Source organism: Scyliorhinus torazame, chromosome 4 (genome assembly GCF_047496885.1).
Source record: "Scyliorhinus torazame isolate Kashiwa2021f chromosome 4, sScyTor2.1, whole genome shotgun sequence".
NCBI lineage: Eukaryota > Metazoa > Chordata > Chondrichthyes > Carcharhiniformes > Scyliorhinidae > Scyliorhinus > Scyliorhinus torazame.
The window spans coordinates 295,338,399-295,359,934 of NC_092710.1; the positions used below are offsets into that span (position 1 = coordinate 295,338,399).

General features: G+C 46.6%; 1 protein-coding gene across 3 annotated transcripts in view; it reads right to left on the reverse strand.

The window, feature by feature from the left end:
* scml4 (Scm polycomb group protein like 4) overlaps positions 1 to 21,536 on the reverse strand; it is a 185,906-nt gene that overhangs the window by 50,758 nt on the left and 113,612 nt on the right. For 2 of the 3 annotated variants that reach the window (XM_072499953.1, XM_072499954.1), the window contains one exon: positions 12,011 to 12,199. The exons of the other annotated variant lie outside the window; for it this stretch is intronic. In XM_072499953.1, coding sequence (XP_072356054.1) covers positions 12,011 to 12,199 — 189 coding nt within the window. The remainder of the gene's footprint in view (positions 1 to 12,010; positions 12,200 to 21,536) is intronic. 3 annotated transcript variants of the gene reach the window in all.

The following is a 21,536-nucleotide window of genomic DNA, read 5'->3' on the forward strand; positions in this document are numbered from 1 at the left end:
TGAGAGCAGACACAGGACTGAAGTGGTTTAAGTTGCTCCCCGTTGTATGGCAGGCCCCTTAGAACTCCCTGGAGCCTGCATATTGTCAGACTGGTTCAGTTTCACCACATGACTGAAGAAATGACTACCTATGTTCTAGCCCTCACTACGGTCCTCAAGGAGCTCCATTGCCAGGTCCGCGCGGCTCACCCGTCACCGTCCCCATTACCTAGCTCGCTTTCAGTGCAGCCCGGTAGTTATGTCATGGTCAGAAATTGGACTCGGAAAGGGTCGGAGCCGCGATGGGAGGGGCCCTTCCAAGTTCTCCTTACCACCCCACTGCAGTTAAAGTGGAGGGGCGGAGTGCTTGGGTCCACCTCCACCACTGTAAAAAGGTCGGTCACTATCCTGCCTCCCTTCCCCAGCGCTGTTTTACAGGTGTGGAGCATGATGGGGTTGGCTACGCACCGCCTGTGTAATCTTCGGCCTCGCCTCGCTTGGAGTGACATCAGCGACGGAAATGGAAAAGGGAAATATCATCTACATCTGTAGCCCCAACCAAACTACAAGGACATTTCACTTATGCAGAGGTGACGTTCTTCGCTGCCCCCATATACGAGGACATGGTATCGACTCATGGAAGGTCATCAGGTTAACGGACAATGCGGGACTCATGAAGCAATTGCATCGGTCCCGGCGATGGGAAGGGAACATTGCCTGGACATTGCCTTGTTTTTGGAGTACATTTAAATTTGATTTTGGATGTGTTAAGATTGGTGCCATAAAGGTAAAGTCAGACCGTGCGGAGAGGGTAGGAAGAGGTTGTGAGAGAGAGAGGGGGACTAGAGAGAGGACGGAGCATGTGAGAAGGGGAGTACAACTAGAACGTAGGTTATCAGGAGATATACTTAATTCATTTAGGACCCAGAATGAGGGAAACCTGGGCAGTATGAATCTCATCTACCAGATCTACCACCGCTTGTATGACCAGGGACAGGTTGTCTGCTACCCGAACCCCGCATCGGTGTCTAGGTTATTTTCTGTTTCATCGCTTTGGGGCACTCCCCAAACGGTGGTTCATTGTCAGCGTTCCGAGCTACCGCCCGAGCAAGTCACTCTTCCTTACGCTCCGGGTTCAACACCACCGGCTATTTGCCTTCCCCTTCCTCGGGATAATTCCCACTCACAGTATGATAAACTGCAACGGTGGAGGGCGTACATACCTAGCCACTTCACTCCCAATAGAGACTCCCAGTCGTACGAGAATTGTTTCAGCAGTGACGGGTACGGTTGTTTGCTGGTAGAGGTGGAAACGAATATAACATGTCTGTTCCCCACCTGTACGGACAGGAGGTGTCGTATCATCCAGTCATCTGGCCAATGCGTCTATTATAACACCACCTGCATTCCATTGAACGCTGGCCTCCAGCTCCTTTGTGGCTGGGCGAATGTCTCTCATATCACTGTTGGGACTAGGGCTTTCCGCATTGCTAGGAGGCCCGAATGGGCATTCCAAATCTGGATAAAGTGAGCTACTGGGGGATCCCTCCGCAACCGATATACTGATTGTGATGCTAGCCTGTACACGGAGCAAGGATACTACTTTTTATAATGGCACAGCAACCAATGTTTTGTCACCCCCATTTCCCTGCCAAATTGCTATCGGGACTCTAGTCCCCTACCTCTCTGCGTGGATGCTGCACAATCAGTTGGCAGGTCGGGCAGTCTCAGCCGAATTCTGCGAGAACTGGAAAAAAACCTCAGGTTCTAGCACCCAACCGGGGCCACTCAGCCGGATGGGGAATTCAGAGCATCTTGACACTGGGAGGTGTGGGGGATTCCTTGGCGGTCAGCGATAGGAATTATTTTATTTGTGGCCTTACCATCCTGGGAAACGAAACCTTGGGAGCCCTCGGTGCAATAACCAAGGAATTGTCTCAGCTGCGGTTGTTTGCAATGCAGAACCGGTATGCTCTTGACTATCTTCTGGCCCGTGAGGGTGGGGTATGCGCCATAGTGCAGGGCAAGTGTATCTTGGGAGTTCAAGACCTAACCGCTAATTTTACTAAATTTATGGATCGCATACGGGATCACCTGGACGGATTGCAGGACCCTGGCTCTTGGGGTAACTGGGGATTCGGAGGTTGGAAGGACTGGTTGATAAACATGGCCATGTATTTAGCAGTGGCACTCGGCTGCATCTTTGTGGGCCTGGCCTACCTTAAATGCGTGATGGGTAAAATGCAGGGTGCACTGGAACAGATAGACGCCCCTAGAATCTTGGCTGTTAGGATCCACGAGGGTACAGCGGATGACTGGGTGCTGCAACAGGAATTGGAAATTCAGCGACGAATCTTCTTAGATGAGGGGCCGTAGCTACGGATTGGACTGATAGGTATCATGAAATTATAAAAGGAGGGAATGAGGAATTGAACAAACGAATGTGATATAAAATAGTTAGTTCAAATATTAGTTACAATAATGTAGATGTGAGCCAGTCTGATAGTAGTGAGTTCACAAACAAAGGACAAAGGGAATCAGAAAGCATGGCAAGGATGGGGCAAAGGATGCTGGGTAACAAGAGGCCCAGGGTTAAGGAATGTGAAGTGAGCCAATCAGGATATATGGCCAGGTCAGGAGGGGTATAGGATGACCTTTGAGAATCTTGAATGTGAAACTTGATGCCATTTGAATGTATTTGCGGAGATTTCTTTGTCTCCGATCTCACTCGGTTCTGGAGCGCCAGGAGACCCCTTGTGTGTTCTGAATCTCTGTGGAGCGAGTCAGTCTTGCAAGTTGGTTAAAAATAAATAATACTATACCTACAAATCCATCTTGAGTTTTATTGAGGCCAGACTGACGGGTAAAGAATTCAATATTGTCAAAGTGAATGGGCGAGGGTCTGGCAGATGGAATACAATGTTGACAAATGTGAGGTTATCCATTTTGGTAGGAATGATAGCAAAAGGGATTATTATTTAAATGATGAAATATTAAAACATGCTGCTGTGAGAGACCTGGGTGTGCTAGTGCATGAGTCGCAACATTTTGGTTTGCAGCTGCAACAGGTGATTAAGAAGGCAAATGGAATTTTGTCCTTCATTGCTAAAGGGATGGAGTTTAAGACTAGGGAGGTTATGCTGCAATTGTATAAGGTGTTAATGAGGCCACACCTGGAGTATTGCGTTCAGTTTTGGTCGCCTTACCTGAGAAAGGACGTACTGGCACTGGAGGGTGTGCAGAGGAGATTCACTAGGTTAATCCCAGAGCTGAAGGGGTTGGATTACGAGGAGAGGTTGAGTAGACTGGGACTGTACTCATTGGAATTACGGGCAGCACGGTAGCATTGTGGATAGCACAATTGCTTCACAGCTCCAGGGTCCCAGGTTCGATTCCGGCTTGGGTCACTGTCTGTGCGGAGTCTGCACATCCTCCCCGTGTGTGCGTGGGTTTCCTCCGGGTGCTCCGGTTTCCTCCCACAGTCCAAAGATGTGCAGGTTAGGTGGATTGGCCATGATAAATTGCCCTTAGTGTCCAAAATTGCCCTTAGTGTTGGGTGGGGTTACTGGGTTATGGGGATAGGGTGGAGGTGTTGACCTTGGGTGGGGTGCTCTTTCCAGGAGCTGGTGCAGACTCGATTTCTGGTTCTCCATGTTCTGGTGAACATGGGCCGAATGGCCTCCTTCTGCACTGTAAATTCTATGGTATTCTATGGTAATTTAGAAGGATGAGGGGGGATCTTATAGAAACATATAAAATTATGAAGGGACTAGATAGGAGAGATGTGGGCAGATTGTTTCCACTGGCGAGTGAAAGCAGAACTAGGAGGCATAGCCTCAAAATAACGGGAAGTAGATTTAGGACTGAGTTTAGGAGGAACTTCTTCACCCAAAGGGTTGTGAATCTATGGAATTCCTTGCCAGTGAAGCAGTTGAGGCTCCTTCATTAAATGTTTTTAAGATAAAGATAGACATTTTTTGAAGAATAAAGGGATTAAGGGTTATGGTGTTCAGGCCGGAAAGTGGAGTTGAGTCCACAAAAGATCAGCCATGATCTCATTGGATGGTGGAGCAGGCTCGAGGGGCCAGATGGCCTACTCCTGCTCCTAGTTCTTATGTTCTTATGTAAGAGGCCTCACACGGGATTCACCGGCTATGTCCCATTCCGGTTCTGGCGGGATCAGTGGGATGCCAGAATTTCAGGAGATTCAGGGGCAGAGGTGAGTGTAGTGGAGAAGGTTCTGGGGAAACTGAAAGGTCTGAAGGTGGATAAATCACCTGGACCGGATAGACTATACCCCAGGGTTCTAAAAGAGATAGCTGAGGAGATTGTGGAGGCATTGGTGGTGATCTTTCAGGAATCACTGGAGGCAGGAAGGGTCCCGGAGGACTGAGAAATGGATAATGTAACACCGCGGTTTAAGAAGGGAGTGAGGCAGCAGACGGGAAATTATCGGCCAGTTAGCCTGACTTCGGTCATTGGTAAGATTTTAGAGTCTGTTATCAAAGAGGAGATTGCAGAGTACTTGGAAGTGCATGATAAAATAGGACTGAGTTAGGACAGCTTCACCAAGGGGAGGTCGTGTCTGACAAATCTGTTAGAGTTCTTTGAGGAGGTAACAAGGAAGTTAAATAAAGGAGAACCAGTGGACGTGATCTATTTAGATTTCCAGCAGGCATTTGACAAGGTGCCGTATAGGAGGCTGTTAAATAGGTTAAGAGCCCATGGTGTTAAGGGTAAGATACTGGCATGGATAGAGGATTGGCTGACTGACAGAAGGCAGAGAGTGGAGATAAAGCGTTTTTGACTATTGGTGTGCCTCAGGTGTCGGTGTTGGGACCACGACTTTTCTGAAAGAAAGAACTGAGGACACTGTTGCTATGTTTGCAGATGATACAACGATCTGTTGAGGGACAGGTAGTATTGAGCAAGCAGAGTGCTGCAGAAGGACTTGGATAGGCAAGGAGAGTGGGCAGAGATGTGGCAGATTTTAAAGTTGCTACAATTACATAGAACATACAGTGCAGAATGAAGCCATTTGGCCCATCGAGTCTGCACCGACCCACTTAAGCTCTCACTTCCACCCTATCCCCATAACCCAATAACCCCTCCTAACCTTCTTTGGACACTAAGGGCAATTTAACATGGCCAATCCACCTACCCTGCACGTCTTTGGACTGTGGGAAGAAACCGGAGCACCTGGAGGAAACCCACGCAGACACGGGGAGAACGTGCAGACTCCGTACAGACAGTGACCCAGCGGGGAAGCGAACCTGGGACCCTGGCACTGTGAAGCCACAGTACTAGCCACTTGTGCTACAAATGGAATACAATGTGGAAACGTGTGAGGTTATGCACTTTGGTAGGAAGAATGGAGGCATAGATTATTTTCTAAATGGGAAAAGGCTCAAGAAATCAAAAGCACAAAGGGACTCAAGAGTCCTAGTTCAAGATTTTCTTAAAGTTAACATGCAGGTTCAGTCTGCAGTTAAGAAGGCAAATGCAATGTCACCATTCATGTCGATAGGGCTAGAATACAAGAGCAGGGATGTACTTCTGAGGCTGCATAAGGCTCTGGTCAGACCCCAGTTGGGGTATTGTGAGCAGTTTTGAGCCCCGTATCTAAGGAAAGATGTGCTACTTGGAAAGGGTCCAGAGGAGGTTCACAAGAATGATGCCTGGGATGAAGAGCTTGTCATATGAGGAGCGGCTGAGGACTCAAGGATGAGGGGGGATCTTATTGAAACGTACAGGATACTGCGAGGCCTAGGTACAGTAGACATGGAGAGAATGTTTCCACTCATAGGAAATAGTAGAACCCGAGGGCACAGCCTCAGACGATCCTTTAAAACTGAGATGAGGAGGAATTTCTTCAGCCAGAGGGTGGTGAATCTGTGGAACTCTTTGCTGCAGAAGGCTTTGGAAGCCAAATCACTGAGAGATAGATAGGTTCTTGATCAATAAGGGGATCAGAGGTTATGGGGAGAAGGCAGAAGAATGGGGATGAGAAAAATATCAGCCATGATTGAATGGCGGAGCAGACTCGATGGGCCGAGTGGCCTAATTCTGCTCCTATGTCTTACGATCTTACTACAGTCACAGTGATAGAGGATGTCATTTGTTACTTTGATAAGAGATGTTTCAATACTATGGCGCATACCTGACTGGAAGGATTTAGCATGGAGATTCAGGAAGGATGGACACAGATTTGGGACATACTGAAGGGGAAAAAATGCAAAGTGCTGTGGATACTAGAAATCTGAAATAAAAACAAAATATGCTAGAAATTCTCTTTGGAGAGAGAAACATGAGTTAACGGTTTGATGGGAAGTCATTGACCTGAAACGTTAACTCTGTTTCTCTCTCCCTTTATTAGTGTTTCCAGCAGTTTGTTTCATTACAGCACATTCAAGGACTTCGAAGAGGGATAGGAGGTTGGAGTTGGGTTATAGAATGTACAGTGCAGAAGGAGGCCATTCGGCCCATCTAGTCTGCACCGGCTCTTGGAAAGAGCACCCTACTTAAGCTCACACCTCCACCCCATCCCCGTAACCCCATCATGGCCAATCCACCTAACCTGCACATCTTTGGACTGTGGGAGGACACCAGAGCACCCGGAGGAAACACATGCAGACACGGAGAGAACGTGCAGACTCCACACAGACAGTTACCCAAGCCGGCAATCAAACCTGGGATCCTGATGCTGTGGAGCAACTGTGCTAACCACTGTGCTACATTGCCGGTATTGGTATGTATTTTTCAACAAAAGAGGGGTCATGTATTTTGAGGAGAGTGGTGATGGGGAAGATTTGAAGGAGAGAGGGACAGGATCTCACGATAGGGAATCGTTAGGTCAGGAACGTAGGTTTGATAGGAAATGGGTAACAGTGCTGGAGGTGGGGCTCATGGCCAAATTCTGTTTGAGAAGGGCCTGGAAGAGACAGGAGAGAAATTCGAGAAAGCTGTGAGTGTAGGGCTAAAGTGGGGGGAACCTTAGAGAAGTTTGGCTTGATGGGCTGGTGAAAGATGGGAAGCAGTAAAGACAGCTCAATGAGTAAAAAAAAATACATAAATTCCTCCCTTGTTGGTGGAGGTGATGATGGAGGGGGCAGGGGTGAAGGCTTTCAAAAAATGATTGATTTTCTCCAGAAGAACTGGACCAAAACTGAAACTGGTAGACTGGTTAGAATTACACTGTGTTTCGTTAGGACCAATGGGTCAAATGTCACATCTGAAATTTGCTTCCTCAATGTTCACTTCACAATTGCTTTTTGTGACTTCAATTGGAAACAAAATAAAGATGTAATACACTGTAAATACACCGCAAGTTCATTAGTAATGAAATAAATAAATAATTACATTTATTTCAAATATTAGTCTCTCATCTTATCTGTGTTTCCAGCAATTATTTTTTACTTCAGTCTTTCAGATTTATTTTTATTTCTGTCAAGATGAGAATTGTCTACAAGGAAGGGGCTGATATTTAAATCTCATTGACAGGGAGAAGAAAACGTACATGCAAGATTATCTTCATCTGATTTTCATATCAGTCGCGAAGAACTGTAAACAGATAGTTATGACTTGTGGGTTCTGCTGTCAATGCCAGGAGCAAACAGGCAAATTTTAAATGATTTGCCTAATTTGAGAAAGTTATTTGGAATGGTGGCTACAATCATTTCTTCAACCGCAATTCTACTGCTGCTTCAGTACAGGATTATCAGACACTTGTACTCACCTGTTAGAGTTCACCTGAATTCCATTACTTTTTTTTTTTATTCCTTCATGGGATGTGGGTGTCGCTGGTAGGGCTGGCATTTATTGCCCATTCCTGAGGGCATTTAAGAGTTAAACACATTGCTGTGTTTCTGGAGTCACATGTAGGCCACGCCAGATAAGGACAACAGATTTCCTTCCCTCAAGGACATTAGTGAACCAGATGAGTTTTAACGAAAATTGGCAATGGTTTCGCGGTCATCATTAGACTTTTAATTGCAGATTTTTATTGAATTCCCATTTCACCATCTGCCGTGGAATTTGAATCTGGGTCCCCAGAGCATTACCCTGGGTCTCTGGGTTACACAGCCAGCATCAATACCACCACGCCACTGCCTCCTCCTGTGTGACACGATGACAGTTCCCAAAGCATAATAAGAAAGTAAAAACAACCAATGGAAAAGGCATTTGGGCTACCAAGCCTGTCCCTTTTGCAAGTAACTGTTGTCAAAATAATATCATGGACATTGCATTGCTTTATAAATCACTCGACAGAGCTGATAAGCACATGGATCTCCTTCAAGAAGACAAGGCTTCATAACCATTCTCTCTGACCGCGAGCCTCCGATCATCAGAAGGCAAAGGCAACATCCATCCATCAATCTGGCTTCAAACCTAGACCAAAAAGTGTTGTTAATCCTTAAGGCATCAGTCCAACCTCCAGGCCTTCAGTTTAGTATTGCAGCTCATGTTATCTAGACCTGCAAGATTACATTCCCTGGATGGTTTACACAGAGTACTGCTAGCTGGGGCCGTCGTGTATACAATACATATATAGAACCACACACACAGACAGCTACAGGAGGCTGCAAAAATAGAAAAAATCCTTAATTGGAGCACAAATGCATTTTCATTAATGGATTTACGTTGAATCTCTTGTCTGGACTTTCCCAAATTCCTCCCACCCCACAGAGGCAGATTTACAGTTTGTGGGACCCTGTGCCCGGCTGGGATCTGAAAACCGAAGTTCACCCCTCGCACACACTTTCTCTTCCCCCTCCCCCCACCACTGGCACACACTCTCTCTTCCCCCACTCCTCGCATACACTTTCTGTGCTCTCCATCCCTCGCATGCACTCTCCCCCGGTTGTGCTTTAAGGATAAATTAAACAATTCACAAAATCTCAAGTCTAAATAAACCTCAATATCTCAGAAAATGTTGTTGGTGCTGAGATTGTATAATAGAGGTCATTGACTGAGGAAGAAAGTATATTAAACAAAAAGCAGAATTGTTCTTTCAGAGTGAATGCAGGCCTAAAGTGAACTAGCACAGCCTTACCTCAGTGCTGGAGCGAGAGATTTACCTGCAGAGTGTGCTTTTCCCCCACTGAGCTGGTGGTATGCTCCTGTACCCCAAAAACTACCCCCAAAACTAATGATGTGGTGGCTGCCCCTTTACCTTCTGGATTCGTCTCACTGTTAGGGCGGCATGGTAACACAGTGGGTAGGACTGTTGCTTCACAGCTCCAGGGTCCCAGGTTCGATTCCCGGCTTGGGTCACTGTCGGTGCGGAGTCTGCATGTTCTCCCCATGTCTGTGTGGCTTTCCGCCGGGTGCTCCGGTTTCCTCCCACAAGTCGCGAAAGACGTGCTGTTAGGTAATTTGGACATTCTGAATTCTCCATCAGTGTACCCGAACAGACGCCGGAATGTGGAGACTGGAGGCTTTTCACAGTAACTTCATTGCAGTGTTAATGTAAGCCTACCCATTACAATAAAGATTATTATTAAATAGGATCGATACAAACGCGTCTCCCACACACACACACTCTCTCTCCCCCACACAATCAGGATTTTCCTACTGAGGAGGTGGGAGTGAGGGAAGGAGTGTGGGGGTGAAGGAGGGCAGATGGGGTAAAGGAGGGGGCGGGGAGTGAGGAGGGGATGGTGGGTGGAGGAAGGGAAATGGGGTGAAGGAGGAATCGATGGTGGTGAAGGAGGGGTTTAAAGGGTGAAGGAGGAGGAATGAGGTGGCGCGGGCATGGGGTAGAGGGGATTCAATAGCTGCAATCCCTGTTACTGCGAGCCGGGGCTGGGGTATACACCTGTGCAGCTCCAATATGGCGACAGCGGCAGCACTGCATCCTCACAGCGCCAAGGACACACGTTCCATTCTGACCTTGGGTGACTGTCCATGTGGAGTTTTCACATCTCGCTGTTTCTGCGTGGGTTTCCTCCGGGTGCCGAATGCCTTGATCCACTGCAATTTGCATACCGCTGCAACCGGTCCACAGAAGATGCCATCTCCCTGGCCCTACACTCATCCCTAGAGCATCTCGACAACAAGGACTCCTATGTCAGACTCCTATTTATTGACTACAGGTCCGCCTTCAACACCATTATCCCAACCAAGCTCATATCAAAGCTCCAAAACCTAGGACTTGGCTCCTCACTCTGCAACTGGATCCTCAACTTTCTGACCCACAGATCACAATCAATAAGAATAAACAACAACACCTCCTCCACAATAGTCTTCAACACCGGGGCCCCGCAAGGCTGCTTACTTAGCCCCCTACTATACTCCCTGTACACACACGGCTGCGTGGCAAAATATGATTCCAACTCCATCTATAAGTTTGCTGACGATACGACCATAGTGGGCCGGATCTCGAATAACAAGTCAGAATACAGGAGGGAGATAGCGAACATAGTGGAGTGGTGCAGCGACAACAACCTATCCCTCAATGCCAGCAAAACTAAAGAGCTGATCATTGACTTCAGAAAGGAAAGTACTGTACACATCCCTGTCAGCATCAACGGGGCCAAGGTGGAGATGGTTAGCAGTTTCAAATTCCTAGTGGTGCACATCTCCAAAAATCTGTCCTGATCCACCCACGTCGACGCTACCACCAAGAAAGCACAACAGTGCCTATACTTCCTCAGGAAACTAAGGAAATTCGGCATGTCCACATTAACTCTTACCAACCCTTACAGATGCGCCATAGAAAGCATCCTATAAGGCTGCATCTCAGCCTGGTATGGCAACTGCTCGGCCCAGGACCGCAAGAAACTTCAGAGTTGTGAACACCGCCCAGTCCATCACACGAACCTGCTTCCCATCCATTGATTCCATCTACACCTCCCGCTGCCTGGGGAAAGTGGGCAGCATAATCAAAGATCCCTCCCACCCAGCTTACTCACTCTTCCAACCTCTTCCATCGGGCAGGAGATACAAAAGTCTGAGAACATGCACGAACAGACTCAAAAACAGCTTCTTCCCCGCTGTTACCAGACTCCTAAATGACCCTCTTATGAACTGACCTGATTAACACTACACGCTGTATGCTTCATCCGATGCCGGTGTTATTTAGTTACGTTGTGTACCTTGTGTTGCCCTATTATGTATTTTCTTTTCTTTTCATGTACTTAATGATCTGTTAAGCTGCTCGCAGAACAATACTGTTCACTGTACCTCGGTACACGTGATAATAAACAAAATTCAAATCCAGGCTGTGTCTCCCCTGATTGCACACTGCCGCTCCTCGCTGCACAGGCACACAGCATCACAAGCCGCTTGGATAATGTAGTTCTGGCTGATGATTGGGCGTCCCCTATTGTTCGAAGGCCCTGTGCACAGGGACGGTGTGTTTCATTGTAAATCCGCCTTTGCATCCCTGTCTCCTGGAGGCACTATGTCTTGCTGATAGAACCCTCTAGTCTAACATTCAAGCTATTTTTCATGACTGAGGTAACTAGAGACAACATACTGTTCACATGAGTGATTAGTGCTCCTAACACATAAATAAGAAACCCCCCTGTAACTTCCCCTCCCCATCCCTCCAGCCTCTGGGCAGTGCTAAAGTCATTATTTGCTAGCCACAGAATATGGATCAAACTAGTATTTTTCTTGTCTATACGGCTAAGTTCCATAGTAAGTTAGGTGCTGGTTTAGCACAGGGCTAAAGAGCTGGCTTTTAAAGCAGACCAAGGCAGGCCAGCAGCTCGGTTCAATTCCCGTACCAGCCTCCCCGAACAGGCGCCGGAATGTAGCAACTAGGGGCTTTTCACAGTAACTTCATTTGAAGCCTACTTGTGACAGTAAGCGATTTTCATTTCATTTTCAGAAGCCACTGTTTGTTTTTATACACGTTGGTGAATAAATCAAAGACATTCCTCCATTTGTGCTTCTTCAGGATATTATTCTGGCTGAATCATTTTTAAAACTTTTTAAAACAACACAGAGAAATGTATCAGTATCTAAAAAAGCAAGTAGGAATTGATTTGTCAGTCCCATAAAAGCCACGTTTACAATGACGTACCTGCGTGCATTCTCTCATTTTCATATTCCACAGGTGTCTGAGAAGTAGCATTGTACATGGTGAATGGCTGGCTGCTGAACAGGTTATCACAGTGCAAACTGTGGCAGAGGTTCTCCAGGAAGCGCAGGATGAAGACGATACTGTTGACGGCTGGCAGGCTCAGTGTGTGCTGTTCTCCATCAAACGTAGCTAGAACCAAGAGATTTTCAAAACCATCAGTCGAGACTGGATTCCAAACTAGATCGCAAAGGTGAAAGACCAGTGTGTGACCCAGGTACTCCCCAAAAAGAACTGGATTCATTCATTTTAATAATGTGCCCAGAGATCCGTGTTAGGGCCACAAGTATTTACAATATATTACTGACTTGGACGAGGGAAGTGAATGTAATGTTGTCAAGTTTGCGGATGACACAAAAACAGGTGGGAAAGCAAGTGGTGAGGATGACACAAAGGGGCGGGATTCTCCGAGCCCCGTGCCGGGCCGGACAATCGCCGCAACCGCGCCACGTCGCCCCGACGCCGGCGCGCGATTCTCCGAGGAGCGGAGAATCGGCGCCATTTGCGCCGGCGCGTTTGGCGCGGCGCCGGTCGCGGGCCGCTGGTTCTCCGGCCTTGATGGGCCGAGCGGCCGCGCAGAAACGGCAGAGTCCCTCCGGCGCCGTTCACAGCCGCTCGCAGCCGGCGGGAACTCTGCGCGCAGGGTCGGGGGGCGGCCTGTGGGGCGGGGAGGAGGGCTCCTTCGCCGGGGGGGCCTCCGATGGGGTCTGGCCCACTGATTGGCGGGCCGGCCTCTCCAGCCCCGGCCCTATTTTGTTACGCGGCCGGACCCTGAACCCCAACGCCATGTTGCGTAGGGGCCGGTGCGTTGAGGAAGTCCCCCACGCATGCGCGGGTTGGCGCGGTGCCCAGTTGGCGCTGGGAAGGGAGGCTGGAGGGGCGTGGACCGCTCCAGCGCCGTGCTGGCCCCCTGTGGGGGGCGGAATCGGTAGTGCCCACGCCCGTTTCGCGCCATCGTGAAACGCGACGGCGTTCACGACGGCGCGAACACTCTGCCTCCATTTCGGAGAATCCCACCCAAAGAGTCTACAGAGGGATACAGACAGGTTAAATGAGTGGGCAAAAACTTGGCAGATGGAATTTAATCTAGGAAAATGTGAAGTTAGGAAGTAGGAAGAAGAAAGGATCTGAATATTATTTAAATGGAGAAAGACTGCAGAAAGCTGCAGCACAGAGGGATTTGGGGATCCTCGTGCAAAAATCACAAGAAGCTAGCCTGCAAGTTCAGCAGGTAATAGGGAAGGGAAATTAAATGCTGGCCTTTGTTTCATAGAATGAAGTATAAAAATAGGGAAGTCTTGCTAAAACTATACAAGGCACCAATCTGACCATACCTGGAATACTGGAAACAGTTTTGGTCCCATAATCTTAGCAAAGATATACTGCCATTGGAGGCAGTTCAGAGGAAGCTGACGAGGTTGACCCCAGGTATGGGGGGATTTTATTATAAGGAGAGGTTGAGTAGGTTGGGTCTGTACTCATTGGAGTTTGGAAGAATGAGAGGTGACCTGATTTAGACATACAGGATTCTCAGGGGGCTTGACAGGGTAGATGCTGAGAGGTTAGTCTCGTTGTGGGAGAGTCTAGGACCAGAGGGCATAATCTCAGAGTAAGGGGCCATCCATTTAAAACAGAGATAAGAAGGAATTTCTTCTCTCAGCGGGTAGTGAATCTGGAATTCTTTACTACAGAGGACTTTAATCTTCATGCTGATTGGGTTAATTAAGTTGGAAAGGGTAGCTTCGACAACAAATTCATAAGAGTTCATTAGGAATTGTTTCCTAGAGCAATATTTCATGGAGCCAACTAGGGAACAGGCTATCTTGGATCTGGTAATGTTTCATTCACTCAGTTGATGACATCAAATAAGAAGGTACAATGTTTTTTAAAGTCACAGTTGATGTTTCTACTGTGTAATTAATAACGCTGTCTCATTCTATTCAGAGATCATGACATAACATTTAAAAGAACAAAGAAATGTACAGCACAGGAACAGGCCCTTCAGCCCTCCAAGCCAGTGCCGACCATGCTGCCCGTCTAAACTAAAATAGTCTACACTTCTGGGGAACGTATCTCTCTATTTCCATCCTATTCATGTATTTGTCAAGATGCCCCTTAAACGTCACTATTGACCCTGCTTCCACCACCTCCTCCGGCAGAGAGTTCCAGGCACGATTCGATTCTTCATTGTTGCTTCCATCATGGGTTACGTTAACATAGTGGTTAATGCTACAGGATTAATAAACCACCTGGCCTGGACTAATAATCCAGTGAATTAGTTCAAATCCCATCATGGCAATTCCGCAGATTAAACAAATCAGAAATTAAAATGTTAGTATCAGGAATGTTGACCATGAGGCTACTAAATTGTCATAACTCATCTGGTTCACTACTGTCCTTTAAGAAGGAAATCTGCCTTCCTTACCTGGTCTGACCTACATGGTGACTCCAGGCTAATGGCAATGATGTTGATTCTTAACTGCCTCTGAAATGGCCCAGCCAGCCACACAGTGGTGCAGGAATAGGCAACAAATGCGGGCCTTTTAGGCGATGTCCACATCCTGTCAGTGAATACAAAATAAATCACCCAACTGTGATGGTTACTGTTAAATGTAACCTTCTGATTGTTCCATTTTGTTTAACCCACCCCCTCCCCACAATCCGCTGCGCTTGCTCTACCTTGTTGCTTTTCCCCCATCTCCCCTTCCTCAACCCTATTTGTGTCCTTAGTAATGCCCAACTGCTGTTTTTGAGAAATATATTGTACTTCTGTGATAAAAATATGGAACTGTTTTCACAATTTCCTAATCATTTGGGAATGTTCACTGCAGAGGAAACAAAGTGTACACTGCAGAGTAAACAAAGGGTATACTGCAGAGTAAACAAAGGGTATACTGCAGAGTAAACAAAGTGTACACTGCAGGGTAAACAAAGGGTACACTGCAGAGTAAACAAAGGGTATACTGCAGAGTAAACAAAGGGTATACTGCAGAGTAAACAAAGTGTACGCTGCAGGGTAAACAAAGGGTACACTGCAGGGTAAACAAAGGGTACACGGCAGAGTAAACAAAGGGTATACTGCAGAGTAAACAAAGGGTATACTGCAGGGTAAACAAAGGGTATACTGCAGGGTAAACAAAGGGTATACTGCAGAGTAAACAAAGTGTACACTGCAGGGTAAACAAAGGGTACACTGCAGGGTAAACAAAGGGTACACTGCAGGGTAAACAAAGGGTACACTGCAGAGTAAACAAAGGGTATACTGCAGAGTAAACAAAGGGTACACTGCAGGGTAAACAAAGGGTATACTGCAGGGTAAACAAAGGGTACACGGCAGAGTAAACAAAGGGTACACTGCAGGGTAAACAAAGGGTACACTGCAGGGTAAACAAAGGGTAAACGAAGGGTAAACAAAGCGTACACTGCAGGGTAAACAAAGGGTACACTGCAGAGTAAACAAAGGGTACACTGCAGGGTAATCAAAGGGTACACGGCAGAGTAAACAAAGGGTACACGGCAGAGTAAACAAAGGATACACTGCAGGGTAAACAAAGGGTACACTGCAGAGTAAACAAAGGATACACTGCAGGGTAAACAAAGGGTACACTGCAGGGTAAACAAAGGGTATACTGCAGGGTAAACAAAGGGTACACTGCAGGGTAAACAAAGGGTATACTGCAGAGTAAACAAAGGATACACTGCAGGGTAAACAAAGGGTATACTGCAGAGTAAACAAAGGATACACTGCAGGGTAAACAAAGTGTACACTGCAGGGTAAACAAAGGGCACACGGCAGAGTAAACAAAGGATACACTGCAGGGTAAACAACGGGTACACTGCAGAGTAAACAAAGGGTATAATGCAGAGTAAACAAAGGATACACTGCAGGGTAAACAAAGGGTACACTGCAGGATAAACAAAGGGTACACTGCAGGGTAAACAAAGTGTACACTGCAGAGTAAACAAAGGATACACTGCAGGGTAAACAAAGGGTACACTGCAGAGTAAACAAAGTGTACACTGCAGAGTAAACAAAGGATACACTGCAGGGTAAACAAAGTGCACACTGCAGGGTAAACAAAGGATACACTGCAGGGTAAACAAAGGGTACACTGCAGAGTAAACAAAGGGTATACTGCAGGGTAAACAAAGGGTACACTGCAGGGTAAACAAAGGGTACACTGCAGAGTAAACAAAGGATACACTGCAGGGTAAACAAAGGGTATACTGCAGAGCAAACAAAGTGTACACTGCAGAGTAAACAAAGGATACACTGCAGGGTAAACAAAGGGTACACTGCAGGGTAAACAAAGGGTATACTGCAGGGTAAACAAAGGGTACACTGCAGGGTAAACAAAGGGTACACTGCAGAGTAAACAAAGGGTATACTGCAGAGTAAACAAAGGATACACTGCAGGGTAAACAAAGGAAACACTGCAGGGTAAACAAAGGGTATACTGCAGGGTAAACAAAGGGTATACTGCAGAGTAAACAAAGGGTACACTGCAGGGTAAACAAAGGGTACACGGCAGAGTAAACAAAGGGTATACTGCAGAGTAAACAAAGGGTATACTGCAGGGTAAACAAAGGGTATACTGCAGAGTAAACAAAGTGTACACTGCAGGGTAAACAAAGGGTATACTGCAGGGTAAACAAAGGGTACACTGCAGAGTAAACAAAGGATACACTGCAGGGTAAACAAAGGGTACACTGCAGGGTAAACAAAGGGTATACTGCAGAGTAAACAAAGGGTACACTGCAGGGTAAACAAAGGGTACACTGCAGGGTAAACAAAGGGTACACTGCAGGGTAAACAAAGGGTACACTGCAGAGTAAACAAAGGATACACGGCAGGGTAAACAAAGGGTACACTGCAGGGTAAACAAAGGGTATACTGCAGGGTAAACAAAGGGTACACTGCAGGGTAAACAAAGGGTACACTGCAGGGTAAACAAAGGGTACACTGCAGGGTAAACAAAGGGTATACTGCAGGGTAAACAAAGGGTACACTGCAGGGTAAACAAAGGGTACACTGCAGAGTAAACAAAGGATACACTGCAGGGTAAACAAAGGGTACACTGCAGGATAAACAAAGGGTACACTGCAGGGTAAACAAAGGGTATACTGCAGGGTAAACAAAGGGTACACTGCAGGGTAAACAAAGGGTACACTGCAGGGTAAACAAAGGGTATACTGTAGAGTAAACAAAGTGTACACTGCAGGGTAAACAAAGGGTACACTGCAGGGTAAACAAAGGGTATACTGCAGGGTAAGCAAAGGGTACACTGCAGGGTAAACAAAGGGTACACTGCAGGGTAAACAAAGGGTACACTGCAGGGTAAACAAAGGGTACACTGCAGGGTAAACAAAGGGTACACTGCAGAGTAAACAAAGGGTACACTGCAGGGTAAACAGAGTGTACACTGCAGAGTAAACAAAGGGTACACTGCAGAGTAAACAAAGGGTACACTGCAGGGTAAACAAAGGGTATACTGCAGGGTAAACAAAGGGTACACTGCAGGGTAAACAGAGTGTACACTGTAGAGTAAACAAAGGGTACACTGCAGAGTAAACAAAGGGTACACTGCAGGGTAAACAAAGGGTATAATGCAGGGTAAACAAAGGGTACACTGCAGGGTAAACAAAGGGTACACTGCAGAGTAAACAAAGGATACACTGCAGGGTAAACAAAGGGTATACTGCAGAGTAAACAAAGGATACACTGCAGGGTAAACAAAGTGCACACTGCAGGGTAAACAAAGGATACACTGCAGGGTAAACAAAGGGTACACTGCAGAGTAAACAAAGTGTACACTGCAGAGTAAACAAAGGATACACTGCAGGGTAAACAAAGTGCACACTGCAGGGTAAACAAAGGATACACTGCAGGGTAAACAAAGGGTACACTGCAGAGTAAACAAAGGGTATACTGCAGGGTAAACAAAGGGTACACTGCAGGGTAAACAAAGGGTACACTGCAGAGTAAACAAAGGATACACTGCAGGGTAAACAAAGGGTATACTGCAGAGCAAACAAAGTGTACACTGCAGAGTAAACAAAGGATACACTGCAGGGTAAACAAAGGGTACACTGCAGGGTAAACAAAGGGTATACTGCAGGGTAAACAAAGGGTACACTGCAGGGTAAACAAAGGGTACACTGCAGAGTAAACAAAGGGTATACTGCAGAGTAAACAAAGGATACACTGCAGGGTAAACAAAGGAAACACTGCAGGGTAAACAAAGGGTATACTGCAGGGTAAACAAAGGGTATACTGCAGAGTAAACAAAGGGTACACTGCAGGGTAAACAAAGGGTACACGGCAGAGTAAACAAAGGGTATACTGCAGAGTAAACAAAGGGTATACTGCAGGGTAAACAAAGGGTATACTGCAGAGTAAACAAAGTGTACACTGCAGGGTAAACAAAGGGTATACTGCAGGGTAAACAAAGGGTACACTGCAGAGTAAACAAAGGATACACTGCAGGGTAAACAAAGGGTACACTGCAGGGTAAACAAAGGGTATACTGCAGAGTAAACAAAGGGTACACTGCAGGGTAAACAAAGGGTACACTGCAGGGTAAACAAAGGGTACACTGCAGGGTAAACAAAGGGTACACTGCAGAGTAAACAAAGGATACACGGCAGGGTAAACAAAGGGTACACTGCAGGGTAAACAAAGGGTATACTGCAGGGTAAACAAAGGGTACACTGCAGGGTAAACAAAGGGTACACTGCAGGGTAAACAAAGGGTACACTGCAGGGTAAACAAAGGGTATACTGCAGGGTAAACAAAGGGTACACTGCAGGGTAAACAAAGGGTACACTGCAGAGTAAACAAAGGATACACTGCAGGGTAAACAAAGGGTACACTGCAGGATAAACAAAGGGTACACTGCAGGGTAAACAAAGGGTATACTGCAGGGTAAACAAAGGGTACACTGCAGGGTAAACAAAGGGTACACTGCAGGGTAAACAAAGGGTATACTGCAGAGTAAACAAAGTGTACACTGCAGGGTAAACAAAGGGTACACTGCAGGGTAAACAAAGGGTATACTGCAGGGTAAGCAAAGGGTACACTGCAGGGTAAACAAAGGGTACACTGCAGGGTAAACAAAGGGTACACTGCAGGGTAAACAAAGGGTACACTGCAGGGTAAACAAAGGGTACACTGCAGAGTAAACAAAGGGTACACTGCAGGGTAAACAGAGTGTACACTGCAGAGTAAACAAAGGGTACACTGCAGAGTAAACAAAGGGTACACTGCAGGGTAAACAAAGGGTATACTGCAGGGTAAACAAAGGGTACACTGCAGGGTAAACAGAGTGTACACTGTAGAGTAAACAAAGGGTACACTGCAGAGTAAACAAAGGGTACACTGCAGGGTAAACAAAGGGTATAATGCAGGGTAAACAAAGGGTACACTGCAGGGTAAACAAAGGGTACACTGCAGAGTAAACAAAGGATACACTGCAGGGTAAACAAAGGGTATACTGCAGAGTAAACAAAGGATACGCTGCAGGGTAAACAAAGGGTACACTGCAGGGTAAACAAAGGGTATACTGCAGGGTAAACAAAGGGTACACTGCAGGGTAAACAAAGGGTATACTGCAGGGTAAACAAAGGGTATACTGCAGAGTAAACAAAGTGTACACTGCAGGGTAAACAAAGGGTACACTGCAGGGTAAACAAAGGGTGTACTGCAGGGTAAACAAAGGGTACACTGCAGGGTAAACAAAGGGTACACTGCAGAGTAAACAAAGGGTACACTGCAGGGTAAACAGAGTGTACACTGCAGAGTAAACAATGGGTACACTGCAGGGTAAACAAAGAGTATACTGCAGGGTAAACAAAGGGTATACTGCAGGGTAAACAAAGGGTATACTGCAGAGTAAACACTCTGCTATCTAGTCACTTCTGATACGAAGAGGCAGGAATATCCTCGGAGTTCAGTTTATATACATGGATCTGGTGCTGCCATCTAGTGGTTGTCCAGCACCATGATACAGTTGTTAACCCTTTACATACCAGCAGATAAACAGATCACTACACATATCAAGATGGGGCCTCTATATTAATCATGCACGAGAGCCGGCGTTTGGAGAGATGGTGCGGTCCGGATGTATCTACCTTCAGATGGTCAAACCATATCCATTGATGGATGTTTTTCCTCTTATAGCCGCCTTGCTGAGCTGCTGTCATGCCGGCATGAGTGCATTGATGTGTGAGACAGTGTTTCTGTGTCCTTGAAGGTCACCAAGGCCATTTTTTGCGCCCTGATTGAAAGGACTTCACCAGAATCATAGAAATTCTGGAAACTTTATGGCACAGGAAAAGGCCACTTGGCCCATCATGTTTGTGCTGTCCAAAAAACGAGCCAGCCAGCCTAATCCCACTTTCCAGCATTGGTCCATAGGCCTGCGGGTTACGGCACTTGAGTTGCATATCCAGACACCTTAGAAATCAGTTGACGGGTGCTGACTCTACCATTCTTTCAGGCAGTGAGGTCCTTCAATACATCTCAGTATTCTCCAATTAGTTGTGCATTCTTTGCGTTGTTTGACTTCCCCAAATACATCACCTCTGACTTCTCGGGGTTGAATTTCATTTGCCACTTCTTTGCCCACCTGCCAGTCCATTGATATCTCCCTGACAGTATACACAGCAATCCTCGCGATTTATTGTGCGGCCAATTTTTGAGTCATCCGTAAACTTCTTGATCATGCTCCCTACATTTACATCCAAATCATTAATAAATGTAACAAGAAGCAGGGGCTGAGTACTGAGCCCTATGTAACCTCACTGGAAACAGCCTTCCAGTCGCAAAAACATCCGTCAACAACTACCTGTTGTTTCCTGCAACTGAGCCAATTTTGTATCCAGCTTGCTACATTCCCCAGGATCCCATGGGCTTTATAAAATCAGTCTGACATGTCTAAAGCATTGCTAAAATGCATGTAGAACACATCAATTTCAGTACCTTCTGTCATGATATTCAAACACACACATCATGATGGACACACCAACAGGCAAATCAGAGCACACAACACCACAACCAATCACAGACAAGAACACCAACCACATAAAAAGCACGAGCACGACACCTGGTGGTCAGTAGGTCTGGGGACAAAGACACAGAGAAGAGCTGTTACAAAATCACAAGCAGGGAACCCCCACGTGCAGAGTGTCAAGACAAAACTGTACATAGTAAGTTTGAATAAAATAGCGTTGTACCATATACAACCGTGTTGGCTCATCTGTGTGTCAGAACACCCAACACCACATGGTACAGGAGTGGATCGATACCTGCCTACTAACCTGCCATTCTGGACATGGACCGCACCGACAAACCGCAGCCGTTGCAAGTCACGGGGAACCTAGGTACCAATTGGAAGCTCTTCAGGCAGCGATTTGACCTGTACATCCGTGCCACCGAAAAACAGAGTGCCTCGGATGAAACGAAGATTGC